General features: G+C 33.5%; 1 protein-coding gene across 5 annotated transcripts in view; it reads right to left on the minus strand.

Moving 5' to 3' along the window:
- The window catches only part of ESCO1 (establishment of sister chromatid cohesion N-acetyltransferase 1), a 55,809-nt gene that overhangs the window by 8,232 nt on the left and 24,494 nt on the right, over nt 1–23,083 (minus strand). For 4 of the 5 annotated variants that reach the window (XM_043978310.1, XM_043978307.1, XM_043978309.1 and 1 more), the window contains 4 exons: nt 21,409–21,472; nt 19,930–20,047; nt 14,912–15,043; nt 2,942–3,031 (listed from right to left, as the gene is read on the minus strand). In XM_043978310.1, the coding sequence (XP_043834245.1) occupies nt 2,942–3,031; nt 14,912–15,043; nt 19,930–20,047; nt 21,409–21,472 (404 nt within the window). Of the gene's footprint in view, nt 1–2,941; nt 3,032–3,595; nt 3,718–14,911; nt 15,044–19,929; nt 20,048–21,408; nt 21,473–23,083 lie in introns of all 5 variants that reach the window. The other variant, XR_006354174.1, reaches the window with a different exon arrangement.

Consider the following 23,083-nt stretch of genomic DNA (forward strand, 5'->3'; position numbering starts at 1 on the left):
TACACTTATCTCTTTTCTGAAGACTCTCTAATACAGCTGCACTGCCCTCCTTGCATGATGATCGATTATCTTCCAATAATCCACTGTTCCCAGGCTATGTCCCATGGCTGTGATGTCCTCCCTCCTTACCTCTACCTCTCAGCTTCTCTAGCCCCCTTTATGATTTAACTTAAGAGGACTTCAAGAAGATTTCCTTGGTCCCTATAGCTGCTAGTGCCTTCCTTCTAAGATTATCTTCCATCCAATTCTGTTTATATCTTGTATGTGCAGTTATTTATATGTTGTCTCCCTCTTTAGAATGTGAGCTCCTTCAGAGCCAGGACAGTGTTTCTGCCCTTTTTTGGGGGGGAGGGGGGTATCCTCAGAATTTCACACAGTGCTTGGCACATTAGTAAGTGCTTTATAAAGTGCTTGTTGACTATTACCAATCCTTTTATCAGTGTATTCCCAGCACCTTGCACATAGTAGGCAATGAATCTGTGAGAGGTGACAGTAAATTGTCACATTCATGAAGCCATATTTCTATGTATTTTATAATTTTATCTGTATTTTATAATTCTGAAAATTCTAGCCAATAGAAATAAGACAAGAGAAAGAAATTAAAGAAAGACAAGCAAAAAGATAAAACTACCCCTATCTGCTTATGATATAATAGTATATTCAGAAATCTCAGGGAATCAGCAGATACTAATCAAGACAACTGACAGTTTCAGCAAAGTTACAGACTACAAAATATATATTAAAAATCAATTGCAGGGGGCAGCTACGTGGCATAGTGGATAAAGCACTGGCCTTGGATTCAGGAGGACCTGAGTTCAAATCCAGCCTCAGACACTTGACACTTACTGGCTGTGTGACCCTAGGCAAGTCACTTAACCCCCTTTGCCCCACAACCCCCCCAAAAAAACAACAAAAATCAATTGCATTTGTATATAATAACAAAGTCCAACAGGCAATAAATTTCATCCTAAATAACTATAAAATACATAAAGTATCTTGTAATCAATCTAAAGAAGCATGCAAAAAATTTGTTCAGATTCAATCACAAACTGGTCCTTACAAACATAAAGAACAACTTAAACAGCTGGAGGCATATTCAGAGCTCATGTCTAGGCTGTGCCAATATAATAAAAATGACAATACTATGTAAGTTAATTTACATTTTAATCCTATATTAATTAAATTATCAAATGAATGTTTTATGGAATTTGATAAAATAACAATTCATTTGGAAAAGTAAAAGATGGAAAATATCAAGGGAAATGATGATCAAAGGAAAAAAAGACAGGAATAAATGGGGGAAAGTAGTTCCAGACCTCAAATTGTATCATAAATTATCAGTCAATAAAACTATTTGGTGTTGATTAAAAAAGAGAGAAGCAGATCAATGGAACAGACTAGACATGAGAGAATTTGAAACAATGGAACTCAATCCACTGTTTGGTAAATTAGAAAACATCGACTACTTAGGAAAGCACTCCCTAGTTGATAAAAAAAAAACCACAGAGAAAACTGAGAAACAATGTGGCAGAAATTAGGCTCAGGCCAACACCTTAACCCATATTTTACAACATATTCTAAATGATTACGTCACCTTAATATTAAAGATCATACTATTAACAAAAATCACAAGAGAAATCGATCATATAACTCTCAGAACTATGGATAGGAGATATATTCTTAATTAAACAAGGAATAAAAGCAATTACAAAAGATAAAATAGATAACCTTGATTACATGAACCCAAAAAGGGAAGTGGTCAATAAGTTTTTCTAACTGGCATCCAAGATACATAAACAATTTAACAAAAAACAAACAAAAAACCAACAAAAACCCCAACAATTTAACAGATACGTATAAAAGAAATTGCCATTCCCCAATAGATATAAGGTCAAAGGATATGAACAAATAGTTGTCAAGAGAAGAAATGCAAAGTATTCACAATTATATGAAAGAATGCTCTCATTACTAATAAGAGACATGTAAATCAAAACAATCCTGCTGTTTCACCTCATACCCTGCAAATTTAGGAAAAAATGACCAAAAAATGGTAACGGTCAATGCAGGAAAGACTGTGGAAAAAGAGGCATACTAAAACACTTTTGGTGGAGTTATGAAATGGTTAAACCATTTCAGAAAGCAATGTGGAATTATATAAAGTAACTAGAATGTCCATACCCTCTGAAATAGAGACTCCATCACTAGACTTATACATACATAAATTCTTTAGTAAGAACAAAGTCTCCACAGACACCAAAATATTTATACTAGCACTTTTTGTGAGAGCAAAGAATTTGACACAAAGTAGACACAATGAGTAAAAGTGAGGGGCTGGATCAGAATCTATTATGCTTCAGCTGAGGTAAAAAAAAAAAAAGTAGGAGTAGCAATCATGATCTCAGAAAATTGTTGCATTCAAGAAAAGGGATGACTGCTAGAAGAAGGTCCTAGAAAAGACAGGAAGGAATGGAATCAAGGGTGCAGATAGGGGGATTAGCCTCAGAGAGGAGAAAGGATACAAGGATATTTATTATCTATGACCAGAAAAAAAAAAGGGAAGGGAAAGTATATAATGATCCTGAGAAGTTCTGAAGAAAGAGGAGAGGAACCAAGGAAGCTCATGTCAGATAGCTTCTATCTTCTGCATGAGTGAGTGGGGACATGGTTAGGACTAAAAAAGAAAAGCTGCTGGGGGAATGAAATAGAGAATTGATAGAGACAAAGTAATTTGCATATCAACAACCAGTAAACACAATGATTCTTGAAAGAGAGAGAGAGATTACAGCTTTTTTTTGCTTTTGATACATCATTTAGCTGCTTGAAGAATGTGGAAACCAAGAAGAAAAAAAGTCAGTAAGCAGACGCATACACACCTAATTATTATAAAACCACAAAGGAAAATACATTGCCTATTCAACATTAAATTATAAGGGAAATTTACCTTTTTAAGTGCATATTTTGGGTCTTCAGGAAGAACCATTATTATCTTTCCATCAGGGTATTCAGCTAAAATTCTTTCCTTTTTCCACCCCTAAACAAAATGAATATATTCATATACTTTATTCCATATAACCATTTAAAAGGAAAAAAGCAGCATCAATTTATCTGAAAATGTTCATCAATATGAATTATCTTATACATTAACATTTAGTTGTGTGGGCAGAGCATAATTATTTAGCCCACTTAAACACACACAGTTAATCACAATGCAAGTTCAGGTTGAACTCTACTTATATAACCATACCCTCCCCCACTTCCTGATATAGCAAAAATATCAATATCATTGCCCACTTCAAAATAGTTCTGAAAGATCTTAATTCACATTGCATAAAACCCCTTAAGAGTTACTCATCCCCCAATATGTTACCCTTCCCCAGATTCTTGTGAAAAGAACATATCTCTTAAATTTATTTTGAACATGGTTACCTCCACAAACACACACTCATGGTTTTATGTCTGGCATGCGAAAGACCTCCAGGAGGTTTTAAATGAACTGATTTGCATGCAGTAGCCCAGTATGTAAGGTATAGTTTTTATTCTTATTGATCACAACTATCAAGAGTCACAAGAAGGAGACTATAAAAAATATAACTACCTTCTAAGAATCTAATGGGGAAGGAGGCTACGTTGTGTGTATCTGAAGTTAAACATACTCAAAAAAATAGAGGTAATTAATTCTTCTTCAGATCCACACTCGTGGTGATTAATGAGCAGAACCTGCATGAAAAAAAAAAACAAAAAGCCACTTAAATCTAGTAAGATGGGACTGAACCAGAGGTTAAAACTAGGAGCTTTGAAGTTCAAAATAAATACAGAAGGAATGAGCTGAATGGGTTGTTCCATTTGTCTTACCCAAGCAAAAAGGCCTTTGGAGAAGCAATATTAGTACTTCCTATTAGAATAAACCATCATCTTCTTTTTGAGATCTGTGCTTTCTAAAAATGTCAAAGCTGAATGAAACCAAGATAAAGGCAAATGGACTTTTTACTTAATTTCATTTAATACTGTTAACAAAGCTTAGAGTAGTTTTGTTAATTTAACGAACTGGGATGCTATTTTTGTTATGTTGGTTAGAAAGATTCCATTAACAAGATTTGATGATGTGACCATTTGATCATACATGACGTTTCTGGGTAAACCCTAAGATTTCTTTACTAACTCTAGTAGCATCTATAAGGGCTATACAAGTTAAGACCCTATGACTCTGTCTAGTAATGTTGTCCTCAAATTTTAATCTAAGGAAAAAAGAAAAAGCAGAAACAATCTTGGATTTTTTTTTAAAAAGAGGAAACTAAATCTAGATGAAAAGTTACATCACCATTATATTCCCCCCTCTTTCTCTGTATATACATATATATACATATATAATACACACATATATATATACATACATATATATCCCAATACAAATCACAAAGAATCAGCAAATCAGAGGCATGTAGACATCATCACTCTTTATAAACACAGCATTTGTGAAAATAAAGGTCATTTCCATCAAATAAAAACTAGAGGTTTTTCACTTGATTAAACTATAAATTCTTTCTTAAAGAACAAATAGTTTAAATAACTTTTTTTTACAGCCACACTTTCTAAGCTGTTATTTGAAGACAATCTAATCTGCATTTTTTTCGTTCAATTGTTAACTCAATATCACTCAACTGTTATTCTATGATTTGATAAACACTTTTAAAAAATAACAAGAGTCCACATTTATGAGAGCTTCTTAAAAATAACTACATAGTTAAAATGCAGACCAAGATTATTGTAAAGACGAAAAGAATCAGAGCTGCAGTAGAATTTAGAGATCATTTTAGTTCAAGCTTCTTCTTTTATAATTTATGTGGAAAATTGGGTTCAATTCCTCAACAATAAATTTGAAAAGGCTATCCAAATTACTGTTTCATTAGAATCTTTACTGTCATTAGAATCTTATACAGATTTAATGAAATAAGTAGACAGAAATTTTATCATAAGACTTATACTTACTTATATTTTAAGTATAATTTTTATCTTTCTGACAAAAGGCTTTCACAAATGAAAGAGAAGCAACAGAAAACAATACACACTACCATCTATATGACCAATGGTCTTATTAGAATTAAATAATATTTTGTTATTCATATTACTAATAAATATTCTAAAACTAGAAAAAAATTGAACAGTATTAAATATATCAAAATAAGAGATAAACAATAAGAGAACAGATTAGCCTAATCTCCAAGGCTATGAAAATGCCTGCCTCTGTGCTCTAAGATCATCCTCTATTTGCTTTCTTTTCAACTGATTATTCACACCTACCTACTCATAGACAATGAAAACTGAAAGCTATTATTGGTCTCTTGAAGTAGAATTGTGAGTAGAACTCTGCTGTCTAAGATTATTTGGGGACAGTAAAGGATATGAAGGAAGTATAGCTTTGAAACACACACATGCGCACACACACACACACACGGATATTTACAAGGACTACTGACAGTTTTAACAGCTAATCTGAAACCAATTTATTTAGGGATTTTAAAATCATCATCTCTGGTGACAGAAAGGAGAGAGAAATGATGTCAAAGTATTTTAAAATGAAGAGAGAGCTCATGTCAAATAGCCTGAATTTGAACAACATATACAATGACAACAATATAAAAATAATTCTGAAAGATTCTGGAACTCTGATCAATACAATGATAAGCTACTGAAGAGGAAACATACTACACAGTTCCTCCCCAGAGAGGTAATAAATTTAAAAATGCAGAATAAAACATATTTTTGGACATGGCCAATGTGGAAATTTGTTTTACCAGACTAAATATTTGTTATATGAGTTTTCTTGGGGCAGCTAGGTGGCGCAGTGGATAGAGCACTGGCCCTGGAGTGAGGAGTACCTAAGTTCAAGTCCGGCCTCAGACGCTTAACACTTACTAGCTGTGTGACCCTAGGCAAGTCACTTAACCCCAATTGCCTCACTTAAAAAATTATATGAGTTTTCTTTTTCTTTTTATTGTTTGATAAGGGAGGTGTCTGTGGAAGGAAGAAATAATAAATGCTAATAAAAATAAATTAATAAATTTGAAAATAAAATTAATGTGTAATAATTAGCATATTCCGGGTCAAAACTGATGTTTATACTCACACAGTGAGTATAAATTGTATTATCATCTCTCTTACAATGTTTAGGGCTTCAGAAGTCAGATGCTTTAAGCATTTAAACATCTTAAATTCTGTCATGTCCTATTTGCCAGCAGTATGACAATTCACTGGTCTAAATTTATAAGTCTAAAAATATGTAATTCTTAACACTGAGAACCTTTTCCCACTACTCCTCCACAATCACTGCAAAAGCACAAAAGGGCCACATAGGACAGACTGCTGGCAGTATTTAATTTTTTGTTTCAGAGCACTGAACCAGAAGTAGCACTAAAATATTATCCAAGAATCAAATGATCAGAAAAGGAAGTGGGGCACACATGTAGAAAGAGAACTACCTAATGGACAGCCTGCACTGTTACTTTGGAAGCCACATAAAGTCAGAAAACCTAGCCAAAGGCCTCCACACAGCCAAGACAATAAAGACTTGGGTTGAAATCTCAGCTATGGACACTTCTACCTCTGTTGACTTGGGCAACTACATCATTCATTCTTTCAGGGGCTCAATTTCCTCAGTAAATTAGGGAATTAGACTAAATGGCTTCTAAGCCCTTCAAGCTATAGATCTATCAATCAAACAGACATTTATTAAGTGATTAATTTGTGACAAGCCCTTGGGGGGAGAGGAGTTACAAAGATAAAGAATGAAACAATCCATAATCTCAAAGAACTTTCATACTATACAATCCCTATAGAACATTTAGAGGATATGAACAAGCATCTCACAGGAAATTAAGACATGGATGGACTGAGAGCTACATAGATGGAAGAAATACTCACAGATCCATCCAACTGTTTTGAAGATAAAGCAAAAGCTAATATATAAAAGAATTACATCAAAACTACCTATTAAAATGTCAACTGCAGAATATTTAAGTTCTTAAATGTGTATCTATTGGAGTCAAACTGACTTTTTAAAAATGTAAATACCTAAAAATCTCAAGCAATTAATTTTTATTTATTTATTTATTTTTTGCAGGGCAGTGGGAGTTAAGTGACCCACCCAGGGTCACACAGCTAGTAAGTGTCAAGTGTCTGAGGCCGCATTTGAACTCAGGTCCTCTTGACTCCAGGGCAGGTGCCACCTGCGCAGTGGATAAAGCACCAGCCTTGGAGTCAGGAGGACCTGAGTTCAAATGCGGCCTCAGACACTTGACACTTACTAGCTGTGTGACCCTGGGCGGGTCACTTAACACCCCCCCCCCAAAAGAATTATGTTGGACACTTCTTTGGAGCAACTGTCTTAAAAAGCAGCCCATGTATAACATCCTAATAACCCTTATTTTACATTTTAATACTATATAGCTTGTGATAGCAAACCAAACAGACTATTTTAAAGGGTAAACTAAACTATCCAAACACTAAATGAGGGGGCAGCTAGGTAGCACAGTGGATAAAGCATCGGTCTTGGATTCAGGAAGACCTGAGTTCAAATCCGGCCTCAGACACTTGATACTTACTAGCTATATGACCCTGGGCAAGTCACTTAACCCCCGTTGCCCCACAAAAAAGAATGAATGAACGAACAAATAAATAAATGGATGAATAAACAATAAATGAGATTCCTCTTAAAATCTGTAAGTATAACTGTAAACTAATGAAATAAAATGGATCTTAGCCTCTAATCTAGATTCTCATAATGGCCTAAAAGGTTTTAAAGACTTGATCAAGACTTGCATGTGTTTAAAAATTATCTTTCAGTTTTACATTCCTATGATATTTATCCACTGCAGCATTAGAAAAATATAAGAGAGCTTCAGGTCTTAAATTTACCATTCTTGTTTCATGAGCTATGTTAACTTGCATATAAATTTTTCCTCTGAGAGAAGGAACACAATCAAATACAATACAGCAAAAGAAGAGAATACAATCAAAGCTGGAATGGATCTTAGATATCATCCAGCCCAAGTTTCATAGAAAGTGATGTCTAAAATAACTTGGTGTCCCCTTTGGCTAATGCAATAGCTAAGACTAAGAATCTTCACCACAGAACCAGATCTAAATGCTAGATAGAAGAAAATCTGTCTTGTAGTTTGGAAAATAAAAATTCTGACATTTTGTTCTTTAAAAAAAAATTAAGGTGTCTAGGGTAGGGGGGAGGGAGAAAAATCTGAAACTGGAAAGCTTGTATAAACAAAAGTTGAGAACTATCTTTACATGTAGCGGGAAAAAAATAAAATAATTTATTAATTTAAAAAATTTAAATTAAAAAAAAAATTTTTTTTAATTAAGGGGTCAGCTAGGTGGTGCAGTGGATAAAACGCTGGCCCTGGATTCAGGAGTAGCTGAGTTCAAATCTGGCCTCTGACAAGTTGACACTTACTAGCTGTGTAACCCATGGCAAGTCACTTAACCCTCAATGCCCCACCAAAAAAAAAAAAAAACCTCAAAAAAAATAAGTTCCTCAGAAAATACATGTCACAATACACCCCTATGTAAGACATGGTGCTTTTCACTCACATAATAAATCATTTTAGAATCATATAACATTAAAAGGTGGAGATTAATCTACTCCAAATTCATTTTGCAAATGAGGAAACTGAGACATACTAAATGCCTTGTCACATTGTAAGTGACAAAGTCAGAACTCAACTTAGAAACCAAGGTTCTTTCAACTATCCCATGTTACTTTCTCTTGAATAAACAAACCAGAATATTATATAAGTTAACTTAATCATCCAAACATGGGTGCCTAATTTTATGACACTGGTACCTTTATATTTTAAGTTAACTATGAGTATCAAAGATACTCAGTAATCCTTAATTACTAGGTATATGATGCTAGAGAAAAACACCTCTCTATGGCTTTGACCTTTTGTATCTCTGATCACTTTAAATGACCAGAACTTAAGAAATGACATGTCATATCAAACCAATGATCCATCAAGCTCATTTTCTATCTGAAGTAGTACTACAACATCTACTGGGAAAGAATAATAGTAGTATATTTTCTAAATCATACTGAAAGGTAAGGAAAGTATAATAAAAAGAACTCAGATTTTGGGGCAGCTAGGTGGCGCGGTGGATAGAGCACCGGCCCTGTAGTCAGGAGGACCTGAGTTCAAATCTGGCCTCAGACACGTAACACTTACTAGCTGTGTGACCCTGGGCAAGTCACTTAACCCCAATTGCCTCACTAAAAAAAAATTTAATAAAATTAAAAAAAAAAAAAGAACTTAGATTTCTATAGCATTTTAAGTTCACCAAATGCCTGGCCTAACATTCTATCATGGCTCTATGATCCACATTAATTACTATTTGTATGCTCTTAGCCTTTTAAAAGAAGACAGTATTCAAGTGAAAGCAATGGGCTGAATACAATGAAACTGAATCCAAAAGGATGAATGTCAAATCTTATACTTGGGTTCCAAAAAATATAATTTGACAAGTATAAGATGGGGGAGGCAAGCTCCCATAACAGTCTGACTGATAAAAACCTAGAGGTTTTAGTGGGTTCAATACTGAGTTAGCCATGTAATACAGTAGCCAAGAAAGGTTACTGCATCTTAGACTGCACTAAGAAAAGTACAGTTTCAAAGAATAAGGACGTATTAGCCCCTCTTCTCTGGTCAGTCCGAAGTATTTAGTTCAGGGCACCACAGTTTAAGATAGATATTCATAAATCAATTGATCAACAAGGATTACATTAAGCACCTACTATGTGCCAAATACTGGATACAAGTACAAAGTTAGGGATACAAGTACAAAGGATGAAAAAATATCCATAACAAGGAGCTTACATTCTAATGAGGGAGATAAACAAGTACATATACAGCATAAATATAAAGTTAATCAAGTTTATATAAAGTAGTTTAAATACAAGGTAGTTTGGGGGAAAGCCAACAGTTATGGAAAACAGGAAAGGCTTCACACATAAGATGGTTCTTAACCTGCAACTTAAGAAACACTCAGAAAAGAAGCAAAAGCCTGGGGGACAACTAGTACAAATCTAAAGAAAAGAGTGAGAATGAAGTAAGGAACAAAGAGAAGGTCAATTTGGACCAGAGTGCATGAGGGAGAGTAATATTCAATAAAAATGGAAAGACAGACTATATAGGACATCAAATGCTAAAAAGAAGAGTTTTAAATTTTCTTAGAAGCAAATGAAATTAAGTGGCTCATATGGTTGATTCAGGGAGACCATTGAAGGGACAGCTGAAATAATCTAGATAGGATGATGAGGGTCTGAACTACCATAGCTGTGTGAGTGAGGATAAGGGGTTAAATCCATGAAATGTTATGAAGGTAAAAAAAAAAAAATGGCAAGATTTGGCAACTGACTGGATATGTAGGGCGAATAGAGGGAGGAATCAAGGATGGTGCCAAGAACCTGAGACTCTGAAAGATTGGTGATGCCTTCAAGTAAAGTAGGGATGTTTGGAAGAGTGTAGGATTAGAGGAAAAGATAATGAGTTCCATTTCAGACATGAGTTTAAGATATCTTTGGGACATCCAGTTTGAAATACCAAAAAGGCAAATGGTAATGTAGGACTGAAGCTAGGAGGAGAAACTGGAGCTAGATATAGAAATACAGGAGTGATCAGTATAAAGATGACAGTTAAACTCAGAGGAGTTAACAAGATTACCATGAGAGGGGTAAAGAAAGCCCAGGAAAGGATCACTCATAGTGAGTGGGTATGATGAGCCAGCAAAGGAAATTGAGGAGTGAATCAGACAAGTGAGAAGTGAACCAAGATAGACTAGTGTCATAAAACCTACAGGAGAGACTATCCAAGAAGACAGAGTGGTAACATCGTCAAATAAAGCATATAGTTAAGAAGGATTAGGACAGAGAAAAGACCACTGAACTTGGAAATTTAGAGATCACTAGTAACTTTGGAAAGAGCACACTGTTTCAAATAAATGGTAAAGTTAGGAACTAGACTGCAAAGGGTTGAAAGAACTGAAAGGTGCAGAACTAGAGGCGATTAAGTGTAGCCAACTTTTTTAAGGAATCTGGCTGAGAAAAGGAGGAAAGATAAGTAATGACAGACTTTGTGGGTATTTTAAGGATGTGGAAGACTTAGATCTGTGGGCAGAAGGGAAAGAACCAAATGATATGAGAAGTTGAAGATTTGAGGAGGGGATGAATAAGGATGCAATCTGCTGGAGAAGGGTCCAAAAAAAGTACAAAGATAATGAAAAAGGTCTTGACTGGTTTGAGGAATTGGAAAGGACTTGTTGAAGGAATTAGGAATAATTAACCTGGAAAAGATTGGCCAGGGGGAAAAGGGGGGAAGATGGTTGGAAGGACCTTCAGGTATCTTAGTTTCCTGAAAACAAAGACTATGTCTGTCATTTTTTTGCATCTTCCATTGCACCTAGCACAGTACCTTGTACACAAGTACTTGTTAACATGAAAGATTTAAGGGAGAAAAAGATTAAACCAGGGGCTTCACAATGAATCCAAATACTATTTTTATCAGTCACTAGAAAAAACCAAAGGTGATTCAGGACATCTAGTGGGAGTTTGAGGTTACAGCTGATATTAGGGATCTGGGACAAATATCTCATTTGGCCACGTGGTATAAGCTAAATCTGTCTGCAAGTCACCCTGAGCTCCTTTTCCTACAGGAACTAATATTTCCATATACTAAGGAAGCTCCTAGGTCTCTGCCAAAAAGCAAAGTCTCTCCTTGATGAGGGAGAAGTTAAAAGAATCTCCAAGAGTTTAGTCCAACTGTTTCTATCAAAATATTATCCAAAATCAGGAAGACAGGATAAAGAAATGAAGAAAGGAACAAGAAGACTGCAATATAATTATTTCCAAAGAACCTTTCCAGCTCTAAAGTTGTATGATCTATGAAGTTGTTTTCACAGAAAGGGATAAGAAAGGAAGAGACCAGAGGCTTAATGTTTCAGTAGGCCAAAAATTATCTGAAAAACTAAGAATGTTTACAGGTCTTTATTCTGTACACATGATTTAAATAGTATTAATCTAATAGGGGGAAAAAGCCAATTTTAAGAATACAAATCCAATTTCTAGAGAAAATCTTTTATACTTCAACAATCCACGATTTCACTAATGAAGAACACAGCACCTTCATACTTTAGTACACAGTTTTATAAATTACCGTTAAAGAAAAAGAAGTCACTCTAGATTGAGCTGCACTGGTTCTGAGACACAGAAATACCTGAAAAGGTTTTCTATTCATCTTGGTTGCTACAAACAACTCACATTTATACTTTGCAAAGGATCTAGAAAAAGTATTCACTATGCTAATATAACCTTCAAAAACCCAAAGCCACCTAGATCTATAACACTATGAGATATAGTTAAGTTTAGGGGGAGAAATTCTTATCATAAGAATGTTAAACTTCATTCCCCTTTGAAAACTTTTATTACTGAACTCTAATCAGTATAACATCCGAAATCATTACTCAAGGACTGATGGGGCAGACTGCTTCCCACATCTCAGCGAACAATAAGGAGGTCTAAATTAACAGACATGGCCAATTTGTTCATTTGACTTATTTTACCTGTTACAAATAAGGACATGTTCTATGAGTTAAGGAAGGAGAAGAGTCACTGGTAAGTTATAACTATATAAAAACAAAGGAATGAATAATTTTTAAAGGTTGCTAATTAAAAAGTAATTTAATTATCCCTTTTAATATATTTCATATTTTAATATTCTTTAGTGTTAACAAAAATACTTAAGTTTGAAAAGCATGTTATACTTAACATGACTAATAAGCCCACAGCACTAAACTGCTTTTATTTTTTTTTAACGCATACTCCACACCTGAAGAAATACAAAAAAAGGTAACACAGAAGATAAAATAAAATCATTAGGGCCAAAGAACAAAATTATCCAATTCATTTCTGGTGTTATAACTAAGAAATGAAAGCTATGTGTTCCCCTTAGTACATTTTGGGCATCAATATTTTCAGCTTTTTCCTAAAACCTAAAAAATTTATTTTTATTAGAATTTTTTTCCAGACTACACATATATATGAAATGGAACACATACTTATAACATAAAAAGGTAAATAAGAATTTGGACCTCAGTGCAAAGGAAGACCATCCGCTAAACTCAATTCCTTCTCTCAAAGTTAAAAACAAAACCAAACAAAAAATTATATTTAAAAAAAACAACAACAATAACCCTTAGCTCTGTCCCATCAATTAAAAAAAGAAAAAGAAAAAAATATCCTTGGATACTTTTTGGAGTCTCACCCACCAAAAAAATAGTAACTTATTAAAAAGATAAATTTCATTCCTTTTTACATAAGATAATAAACTTATTTATTAACAAATTATAGGAGATACGAAATAGCTATTAGTAACTCCAGTTCATGGTCCACTCAACAAAATGTTTTAAAGGAAAATCTTTAATTCTGTTCTCAGAAATGTACTCTTACTTTTTACCTCAATGAGAATTTAACACTAATTGCATTAGCATTTGCACTAATGGCTTCAGTAGCAATTTAAATCAAGTTGTAGCCAAATTTCAAACTATTTTTAAAAGTGAAACCAAGTGAAATATTTTCACTCTAGGTCAGTTATAACTTACTACATCACATATATATAATATGTGTATATACTCATATATATATATACACACATGTATATGTATGTGCAGGTTACAAAAAGGATTCTAGAACTGAGACGTCCCATGCTAAAACACCATTTTGTTGAAAAGTACTGATACAAGGAAATTGGGAAAAGGCGGGTTTCAAGAAATAAATCTGTATCTTTCAACAGATTTTCTACATATATGAATCTTAAAATTTGCTTAGCATATTTAAGGAGAAAAAAGTTAGAAGCAGAGCCAGTCTTAAATAACTTTTAGTATCTTAAATAAAGACAATTTTATATGAGGGAGAAAATTGGATGACTGAAGTAATGAGTATAGGTCTTTTTAACTAAAGTAAATGGCTCTAACTTGGGCCAGAGTAAGAACATCTGAATAATTATCTAGTGCTAATCTGAATGCCTATATGAAATGAGTTGGTGATCTCAGTTCAGATATCCTGGAGGTCTTATCTATGTGAGTGTACAGTACTGAAGGTAACATGTATGTAAATATGAATTCCAGTTTGTATTTCAGATTATGTGGGAACAGCTTTATTATAAAATCGCTATTTTCACAAGATATCTAAAATAATTCAAAATTGCTAAAAATTTTACTACATTAAACTCAAATGTTAAAAATTACCCGATACACCTAACATGCATACAAATAAAGAAAAAAAATACACAATTTCCTTATCCTTTATACTACTAAACAGGAAAAAAAACATAAACTTGTAACATATTTTAACAAGGTTTCAGAGATCTAAACTACTAGAAAACTCTATTTTTCTACAGAGCAGTCCCTTATAAAGGCCAAAGAGAAATCAAAATTTGAAAATCATCTAAGTGTTATTTTTCAGAATACTATTATATAATTACAAGATACAAAGTTGTTCCAAGTCACTGGACTATTAAGTAACTTTGGATTTTGATATCTTTCTAAACTCATAAAGAAAGGAAGAACTGCCCAGGTGGAACAACATTATTTCTCAGTAGAAGCCCAGAATAAAGGCAATAAAAATGCTTATTTAAAACAAAAACTCCACCAATACTAACTGACGAACATAAGTAGTTAATTTCTCTTTAAAAAAAGCCAGTTTATTCCAGAAACATTATATTTTATTTTATAAAACTATAACTGGGAAATATGTAAAATACTAATTTTTAAAGCCATTCAAGAATTAATATTTTTGAGAACCCATCTCACTAAAAATCTGGCCATTTACCCTTAAAGAACCATGAAATTCTCTTACCACATATTTTACAGCACTAATAAACTGATTGTGGAATAGCAAATGTTGTGTCTCGTCTTCCGGATTTGAAGCTGTGTAAAGCATTCCACAAATATTACAGGAAACTGCTCCAAATCTTTTTTGTCCTGCATCCTAAGAAAAAACAATATATTACTCAAACATTTCTGGAAAACGGAACATAATTCATAAGTCTAAATATAAATTATATGTAAGATGAAATGTAGAGAGAAAAATCTGTAACTTCAAAACAACTCTAAAATTAAAGAGTAATTTGAAAACTGATTGTATCTAATGAATGAACTAACAGTTGTTACATATAATACGTGTGGAATTTTGTAGACAAAAAATAAAGAAAACCCAGTTTTTAAACATGATTGATCTCTCATTGCACAGAATCCTGTAACAGTTTAAATGAATAAAGAAACATAAAAATATCAGGGTTTTATCATCATTAAGTTTTGTAATATTTAAGTCCAAATATTTTGTAATGATGAGAATTAATATTTCCTGAATTAAATAGTTTTCTGCATATCTACAGCACAAAAAAATTACAATCAAAAAAATAATTTTACTACCACATTATGGATTCCACATAGAAAACATTTGAAACTTACTCCTTTGTTTGTTTGGGTTTTTTTTGTTTTTTTTTCTGGGGCAATGAGTGACTTACCCAGGGTCACATAGGTAGTGTCAAGTGTCTGAGGCCAAATTTGAACTCAGGTCCTCCTGAATCCAGGGCCGGCGCTTTATCCACTGAGTCACCTAGCTGCCCCAGAAACTTACTCTTTTTTTTTTTTGATGAGGCAATTGGGGTTAAGTGACTTGCCCAGGGTCACACAGCTAGTGTCAAGTGTCTGAGGCCAGATTTGAACTCAGGTCTTCCTGACTCCTAGGCCAGTGCTCTATCCACTGCGCCACCTACCTACCCCAAACTTACTCCTTTTTAATAACTTTTGTTTAAAGGAACTCCAGCTAAATGCTGGAGAAGATGTGAAAAAGCAAGCACAGCTGGCAGAGCGGTGAACTGGTCCAACCATTCTGGAGAACAATGTTGAACTATGCCCAAAGGGCTATAAAACTGTACATTCCCTTAGACCCAGCAGTACCAGTATTAGGTCTGTATCTCAAAGAGATCAAAGAAAAAGGAAAAGGACCTATAGGTACAAAAATAATGATAGCAACTCTTTTTGTGCTGGAAAAAAATAGAAATCGAGGAATTGGGAGAACGACTGAACAATTTGTGGTATATGATTATGATAGAATACTATTCCACTTGTTATAAGAAATGATGAGCAGAATGGTTTCAGAAAAACCAGGGAAGACCTATATGAACTGATGTAGAGAGAAGTGAGCAGAACCAGGAGACCATTGTACATGACAACTGTAACAATGATTAACTGGGAAAGACTTTGCCACTCTAAGCAATACAATGATCCAAGATATTTCCAAAGGATTTGTGATGAAAAATGCTATCCACCTCCAGAGACAGAGCTGATGGATGAATTTTGAATGCAAATTGAAGTATCATTTTTTCACTTTATTTTTCTTGCCTTTTTTTCAACATGCATGACTTGACATGGATTAACGGCTTGCCCTTTCAATGGGTGGGGGGAGGGCAGAAGGGACAGAATGTGGAACTCATTTTAAAAGAATGATAAAAATAAAGAAATAATTTTTAAACCATGATGAAAAAAAGAAAAAATTTAAAGAAAACTGCAAAAAAAAAAACCCTACCCTATATATATTCGATAGTTTTTCCACAGAAAATTGCACTATTCTGATATCACCAGAAAAACTTTCATTAAATATATAAATCAATTAATCAATGAGTATCTACTAATTCTTCATACTTGTATCACCTGGGCCTTGAATAGTGCCTTGCAGTAGGTACATAATATTTGTTCGGTGACTGATTGAAACAATCCCTACTCACAAGGGAACTTACATTCTAAGGGGGGAGATATTAAATAGAGTATATATAAAGAAATAGAGTGAGAGAACGAGAAAGAGAGCTTGCATAAAATGAAGGGAATACAAATATATGAAAAGTAGTTAAATACAAGGTAATTTGAGACAACAGCAACTGGAGAGATCAGATGATGGTGACTGACATCTTTTTTTTTTTAATCTTAATAGTATTTTTTTTCTAGTTACATGTAAAGATGATTTTTGTTTTTATAAGATTCTGATTTCCAAATTTTTCTTCCTCCCTCCCTCCCTTCCCCAGTTCACAAGATAGCAACCAATCTGATATAGGTTATATATGTACAATCATGTTAAACATATTTCTACATTAGTCACAACATTAGTCACAACATTAGTCATGTTGTGAAAGAAGAATCAAAACAAAAGTGAACCCCCCCCCCCCCAAAAAGGTGAAAATAGTATGGTTCAATCTGCATTCAGATTCTACAATTCTTTTTCTAGATGTGGAGAGCATTTTCCATCATGAGCCTTTTGGAATTTTCTTGGATCACTGTATTGTTGAGAAGAACCAAGCCTATCACAGCTTAAGATAAGTTTAAGACATTTGCAAGATAGTGCTTACCACATACCAGGCATTGTGCTAAATACTGGGAATACAAATACAATCAAATATAGTCTCTGCCCTCAACGAGCTTACATTCTACTTGGGGAATAAAATACATAGTAAGACCTGGAGGGGAGCATGGTGCACAGTGCAGAGATATCTGGAAGTGGTATGGAAACCTGGTTCTGAGCAAAATAAGGTGATAGTTCACCAATCATTATTTTATCCACTGTGCCACCCAGCTGTCCCTTGTTATTTTAATTTTTAACAAATGAAAAAATGGGCCAGAAAAACCCATGCATACTCAGATTGTTCACATGATCTACTGTAGAATATAAATCGTAACACTAAATTTTTCACCACCCTCTTTAATCCTATCAGATAAATTTCAATGACAAAATCAAATTGACAAAAAATTAAAGTAATACAAGTTGGAGGGAATATAAGAAAACAAATACATTAATGCATGGTTAGTGAAGCTGTGAAATGGCCCAGCTATTCAGGAAAACAATTTGGAACATGGTCTAAAATTCACTAAACTGTGCAAAACCTTTGACCAAGCAATAGTATTACTGGGTCTATACCACAAAAATAGATAAGAAAAAGATAAAGGACATATATATACAAAAATATTTATGGCAGTACTTTTGATGGTGGCAAAAAATTGGACAGTAAAGGGGTGGCCCATCAAATGAAAAAGGATTAAACAAATTATGATACATGAATGTAACAGAATTTTACCAAGTTGTAAAAAATAATGAAAAGGGGGCAGCTAGGTGGCACAGTGGATAGAGCACCGGCCCTGGATTCAGGAGTACCTGAGTTCAAATCTGGCCTCAGACGCTTAACACTTACTAGCTGTGTGACCCTGGGTAAGTCACTTAACCCCAAATGCCTCACTAAAAAAAAAAAAAAAAAGAAAAGGAAGATTGGAAAGTTTCTCAAACAGAAAAAAGGGAAGAAATAGAATTTTTAAAATATAAATAAAAATTTGTAAAGACAAGCAACCTTAAAAAAATAAGAATTTCAATCAGTCCAATAATCACTTTTCCAAAGGACTAATGATGAAACACACTAGCCACATCCTGAGAGAAAGGTGATAAAGATTCAAGATGCAAATTGAGACATCTTTGGACATGGGCAATGCATTACTTTATTTAGCTTGATTATACAAATTTGTTACTAAGGTTTTGTTTTTCTTCTTTTTTCCAAAGGGAGGGGTTGGAGGGAGGTAAGTCAGAGAAAATATAGATTTGTAACTTGAAAAAAATGGAAATATTTTTAAAAGAATCAATAAAATAAGTTTTTATTTTTAAAAAATCATCCATAAAAGCAATTTGGAACTATGGCCAAAGGGCTATAGAACTGTGCAAAACCCTTTGATCCACTGCTAGATTTATATACCAAAGACATCTCCAAAAAGAGAAAAAAACCTATTTATACAAAAATATTTATAGCAACTCTTTCTGTGGTGGCTAAGAATTAGAAATCAAAGGAATGCCCATCAACTGGGCAATGGCTAAACAAGCTGTGGTATATGATGGTGACGGAATATTATTGTGCTATAAGAAATGACAAGTAGGGGGCAGCTAGGTGGCGCAGTGGATAGAGCACCGGCCCTGGAGTCAGGAGTACCTGAGTTCAAATTCGGCCTCAGACACTTAACACTTACTAGCTGTGTAACCCTGGGCAAGTCACTTAACTCCAATTGCCCCGCAAAAAAAAAAAAAAAGAAATGGCAAGTAGGATGATTTCAGAAAGGCTTGGAAAGACTTGTATGAACTGATGTAGTGAAGTGAGCAGAACTAAAAGAATGTTGGGCACAGAGACAGCAACATTGTTTGATGAAGAACTGCGAATGACTTAACTATTCTCAACAATACAATGATCCAAGACAATCCCAAAGGACCATTACTGAAACATACTATCCATTTCCAAAGAAAGAACTGATATAGATGGAACACAGACTGAAGCATGCTACTTTTCACTCTTTCATTTTTTTCTTTTATTCAAGTATTCTTGTACAAAATGACTAATATAGTAACATTTTACATAATTGTACATGTATGACCCATATCTGATTGCTTACAACTTCAGGGAGGGGGGTAGGGGAAGGAGGGATAAAAATTGGAACTCAAAACTATAAATAATAATGTTTAGGGGCAGCTAGGTGGTGCAGTGGATAGAGCACCGGCCCTGGATTCAGGAGGACCTGAGTTCAAATCTGGCCTCAGACACTTGACACTTACTAGCTGTGTGACCCTGGGCAAGTCACTTAACTCTCACTGCCCAGCAAAAAAACAACAACACAAAAACAAACAAACAAAAACCAAAAACTAAAAACTAAAACAAAATGTTTACTACTTTAAAAAAATTAACCATATCTGAAAATGTATTTATTGTTATAAGGGTTATCTGGGAAGGTATAGAGACATATCTGGAAATGACAGAGAAAAATAAAAGGCAACAAAATTTAAAAATAACTTACTATGATCAACTGCTTATCATCATCTTTATCTGCTTCTTTTAGTTTTAAATCTTTTGAAATCTTTATTTCCAAAGGGGAATTGCACTTTGTTGATGATGAGTGGTTTGACAAACTCAACCTTCAAATTTAAAAAAAAGATTACATTGAATTTTATAACTTCAGGTAATTTCACACATCTTAAAAAACAATTTAGCATTTACTCTGGTGTTCATTATTAATGAATTCTAAGAAAAAAGACTTTTCTAGACAAATTAATAAGCCTAAACGAGCATGCTAATCAAGCATGGGTAGACTACCTACTGTGGATTTTTTAACCCTGAAAATTGTTAGCTTTATACTTATTTACTTCTTTAAATATGTGAAATGGTCTTTCAAAGTATAAATACATTTTCATATCCACAAAAATAAATCTGCTATAAAAAATGAAAAAAGTATTCTACAAAAACTGCAACACTTTAATGATTTGAGAAATTTTTTAATTAAAATCTTCTTTCAATTTTCACTAATGTGATCAAATACATTAACTAATAATTTCAAATATGACTTCTTTTTACTGAACGTATGATTTAAATGGTTCTGGGAGATGAGGTTAAGGAACTCCTTCTACCAATGCAGCTCAACAAATGCTCTGAAACTTACAGTTTTAAACGAGTTACTTGTAATACTACAAAATTAAGTGACTTGCTCAATATCACACAGCCAAGTCTCTGTAAGGGGACTTGAATGCAAGTCTTCCTTCTTCTAAAGTCGGCGTTCTGTCCATTATAATACAATGTCTCTCATCATCTTTTGGATTCAACTTCCTTTTACTGAACTTGTTTTTCATTTACCTAACTTGTCAATTTGCTACAAGTATTTTCCTGTCAAACACTATTATTATAATTTTTTTCTGCAGGATTTTACAATGATCATGGAAAAACAAAACAAGATTAAAAAGTCTTGTCAAATGTGCTAAATGATCATTTAAATTGAAAGACAGGCAAAATTGTGTCTACTGGAAAACAGGTTTGGATCAATTTCTCCCCAGAGGATTACCAAAATACAGGTTTAGTGTTGGAGAGTTGTTTAATTTCCCCCTTTTATTTGATTTTCAAATGCATTGTTCAATAAATAATACAATGATTTATCAAATGATAAACCAATCAAAAGAGGCAACATGGCATAGTAGATAATGGGTTAGTTCTAATCAAGAAGCGCTAGTTCATGCCCTACTTACTGGCTCTGTGAACCCAGGTTGATCCTGGGTTAAGTTTGTGAACCCATTTAACTTGTCAGTCAGTGACCTAGTAAGACTGTAAGATACAAAGCAGCTATGGATCTTCATTGGTGAAAGGAAACAGCTAACTAGAAGTTCTCTATACCAGTAAAACAAAAAATCTAGTTGTGTATAGGACACATTCCTCTACCACCCCAAAACTTCAATTTGCCACAAATATCTTAAGAATTCATCTTTTCATCTAGATAAAAGTAACACCATACCTGTTGTCACTGGTCTTTGATATTTGGTTATTAAAAGTGCTTATCAGCTGCTTAGGAGTTATATCTGTAATTTAATAATAAAAAAAGATCACATTCTTCACTATTAATTGGGCAATTTTTACCACACAAAGTAAAAATATTACATGATAAATTTATTACTATTTAATAAATTCATTTAATAAAAACCATTATATTCCCTTCTTCCCTACTTTTTGCCAATAAAATTACACTTATTTTATATGCTATGAATTATAAGAATAAAGGAACAAAAGGTAAGAATAAGAAATGCAAGATTTTACTCCTGAATTTTTTATAACTGAGTTGTTTAATCCACGCTTTTAAAAATAAACTACATGACAAATGCTGGAAGAGCAACTGTAACCTGATCCAGTCATTCTAGAAATTAATTTGGAATTATGCTCCAAAAGTTAAACTTAACTGAATATACCCTTTGACCTACTGATACCATGACTAGGTCTATATCCCTAAATAAAGAGGAAAAGGTTATATGTGTAGCAAAAAAAAAACTTTGGCAACTCCTTTTGTTGTGATAAAGAACTGAAAGCTAAGTGGGTCACCATTACCTGGGGAATGGTTAAACAAATTATGGTATATGAATATAACAGAATGTTATTGTGCAGTAAGAAATGGTGACCAATTCAGAGAAATGAATGAAGAGTAATGTAAGCAGAACCAACAATATTATAAAAATGAACTATTCTGAAAGGTAAGAAGAACTCTAGTCAATGCAATGACCAACCATTACTCCAAAACACTGATAATGAAAAATCTTGCCAACTCATCACAGAGTTGTGAGAAAGACATTTTTAGACATAGGCAATGTAGGAATTTGTTTTACTTGACTATGCCTATATGATGAGAGATTTTGCATTTCTTCCCCCCACCCCTGAGGGAGTGGTAGTACAGAGAGAAAGTAAATGGTTCAAAGTTTTTAAAAAAATTTTTTTAAAAAAAGGTAAATGGCAATGGGAGGCAGAGGAGAAACAATGATATTTAAGCCTTTAAAAAGATTCAAAAACTAAAGAAAAAACCTACACAATACAAGTTCAGTTTTATATACAATCTTCTTTCCTTATGCTATGTATAATGAAATGTATTTATATTCATTATATTTAAGTTTATAATAAAAAAATAATAACCCGTCTACTGAACTGAAGTAACAATTATCTGCCAATACAGCCAAGAAAACAATGATCAAATGGTTCAAATAAAATTATTTTATCAAGTGGAAGAGGATTCACCAAGATTATAAATTTTTGTAAGATCTTATGCGTATTTGTATGACAAAAGTAGAATAGAAGGCAACATTTCTTAAATTGATCAAGAACCTAATATTGAGTTAGTGGTGTTAAACAAATAGAATTTCAGTAACTGAAGGTAAGAGTATTAATCAATTCTTGAAGATGTGAATTATGGGTATTCTGAAATAAAAACAAATGCCACCACAATTGAGACTAAAAAAGCTCTAGGCAAAGAATCAAGAATAAATGAGTTATATTAGAACTCTTTACATAAAACCAAATCACCAGGTTCTAAAATGCAAAGGAATTGATAAAATGTTTAATCTCCTGGAAAATAAAATCTCACCATAATAGACTGAACTTTTATCTAGAAATAACTTGTAAGTCTAAAAGATTTGAACAATGCTTAGTGA

Source organism: Dromiciops gliroides, chromosome 1 (assembly GCF_019393635.1).
Source record: "Dromiciops gliroides isolate mDroGli1 chromosome 1, mDroGli1.pri, whole genome shotgun sequence".
NCBI lineage: Eukaryota > Metazoa > Chordata > Mammalia > Microbiotheria > Microbiotheriidae > Dromiciops > Dromiciops gliroides.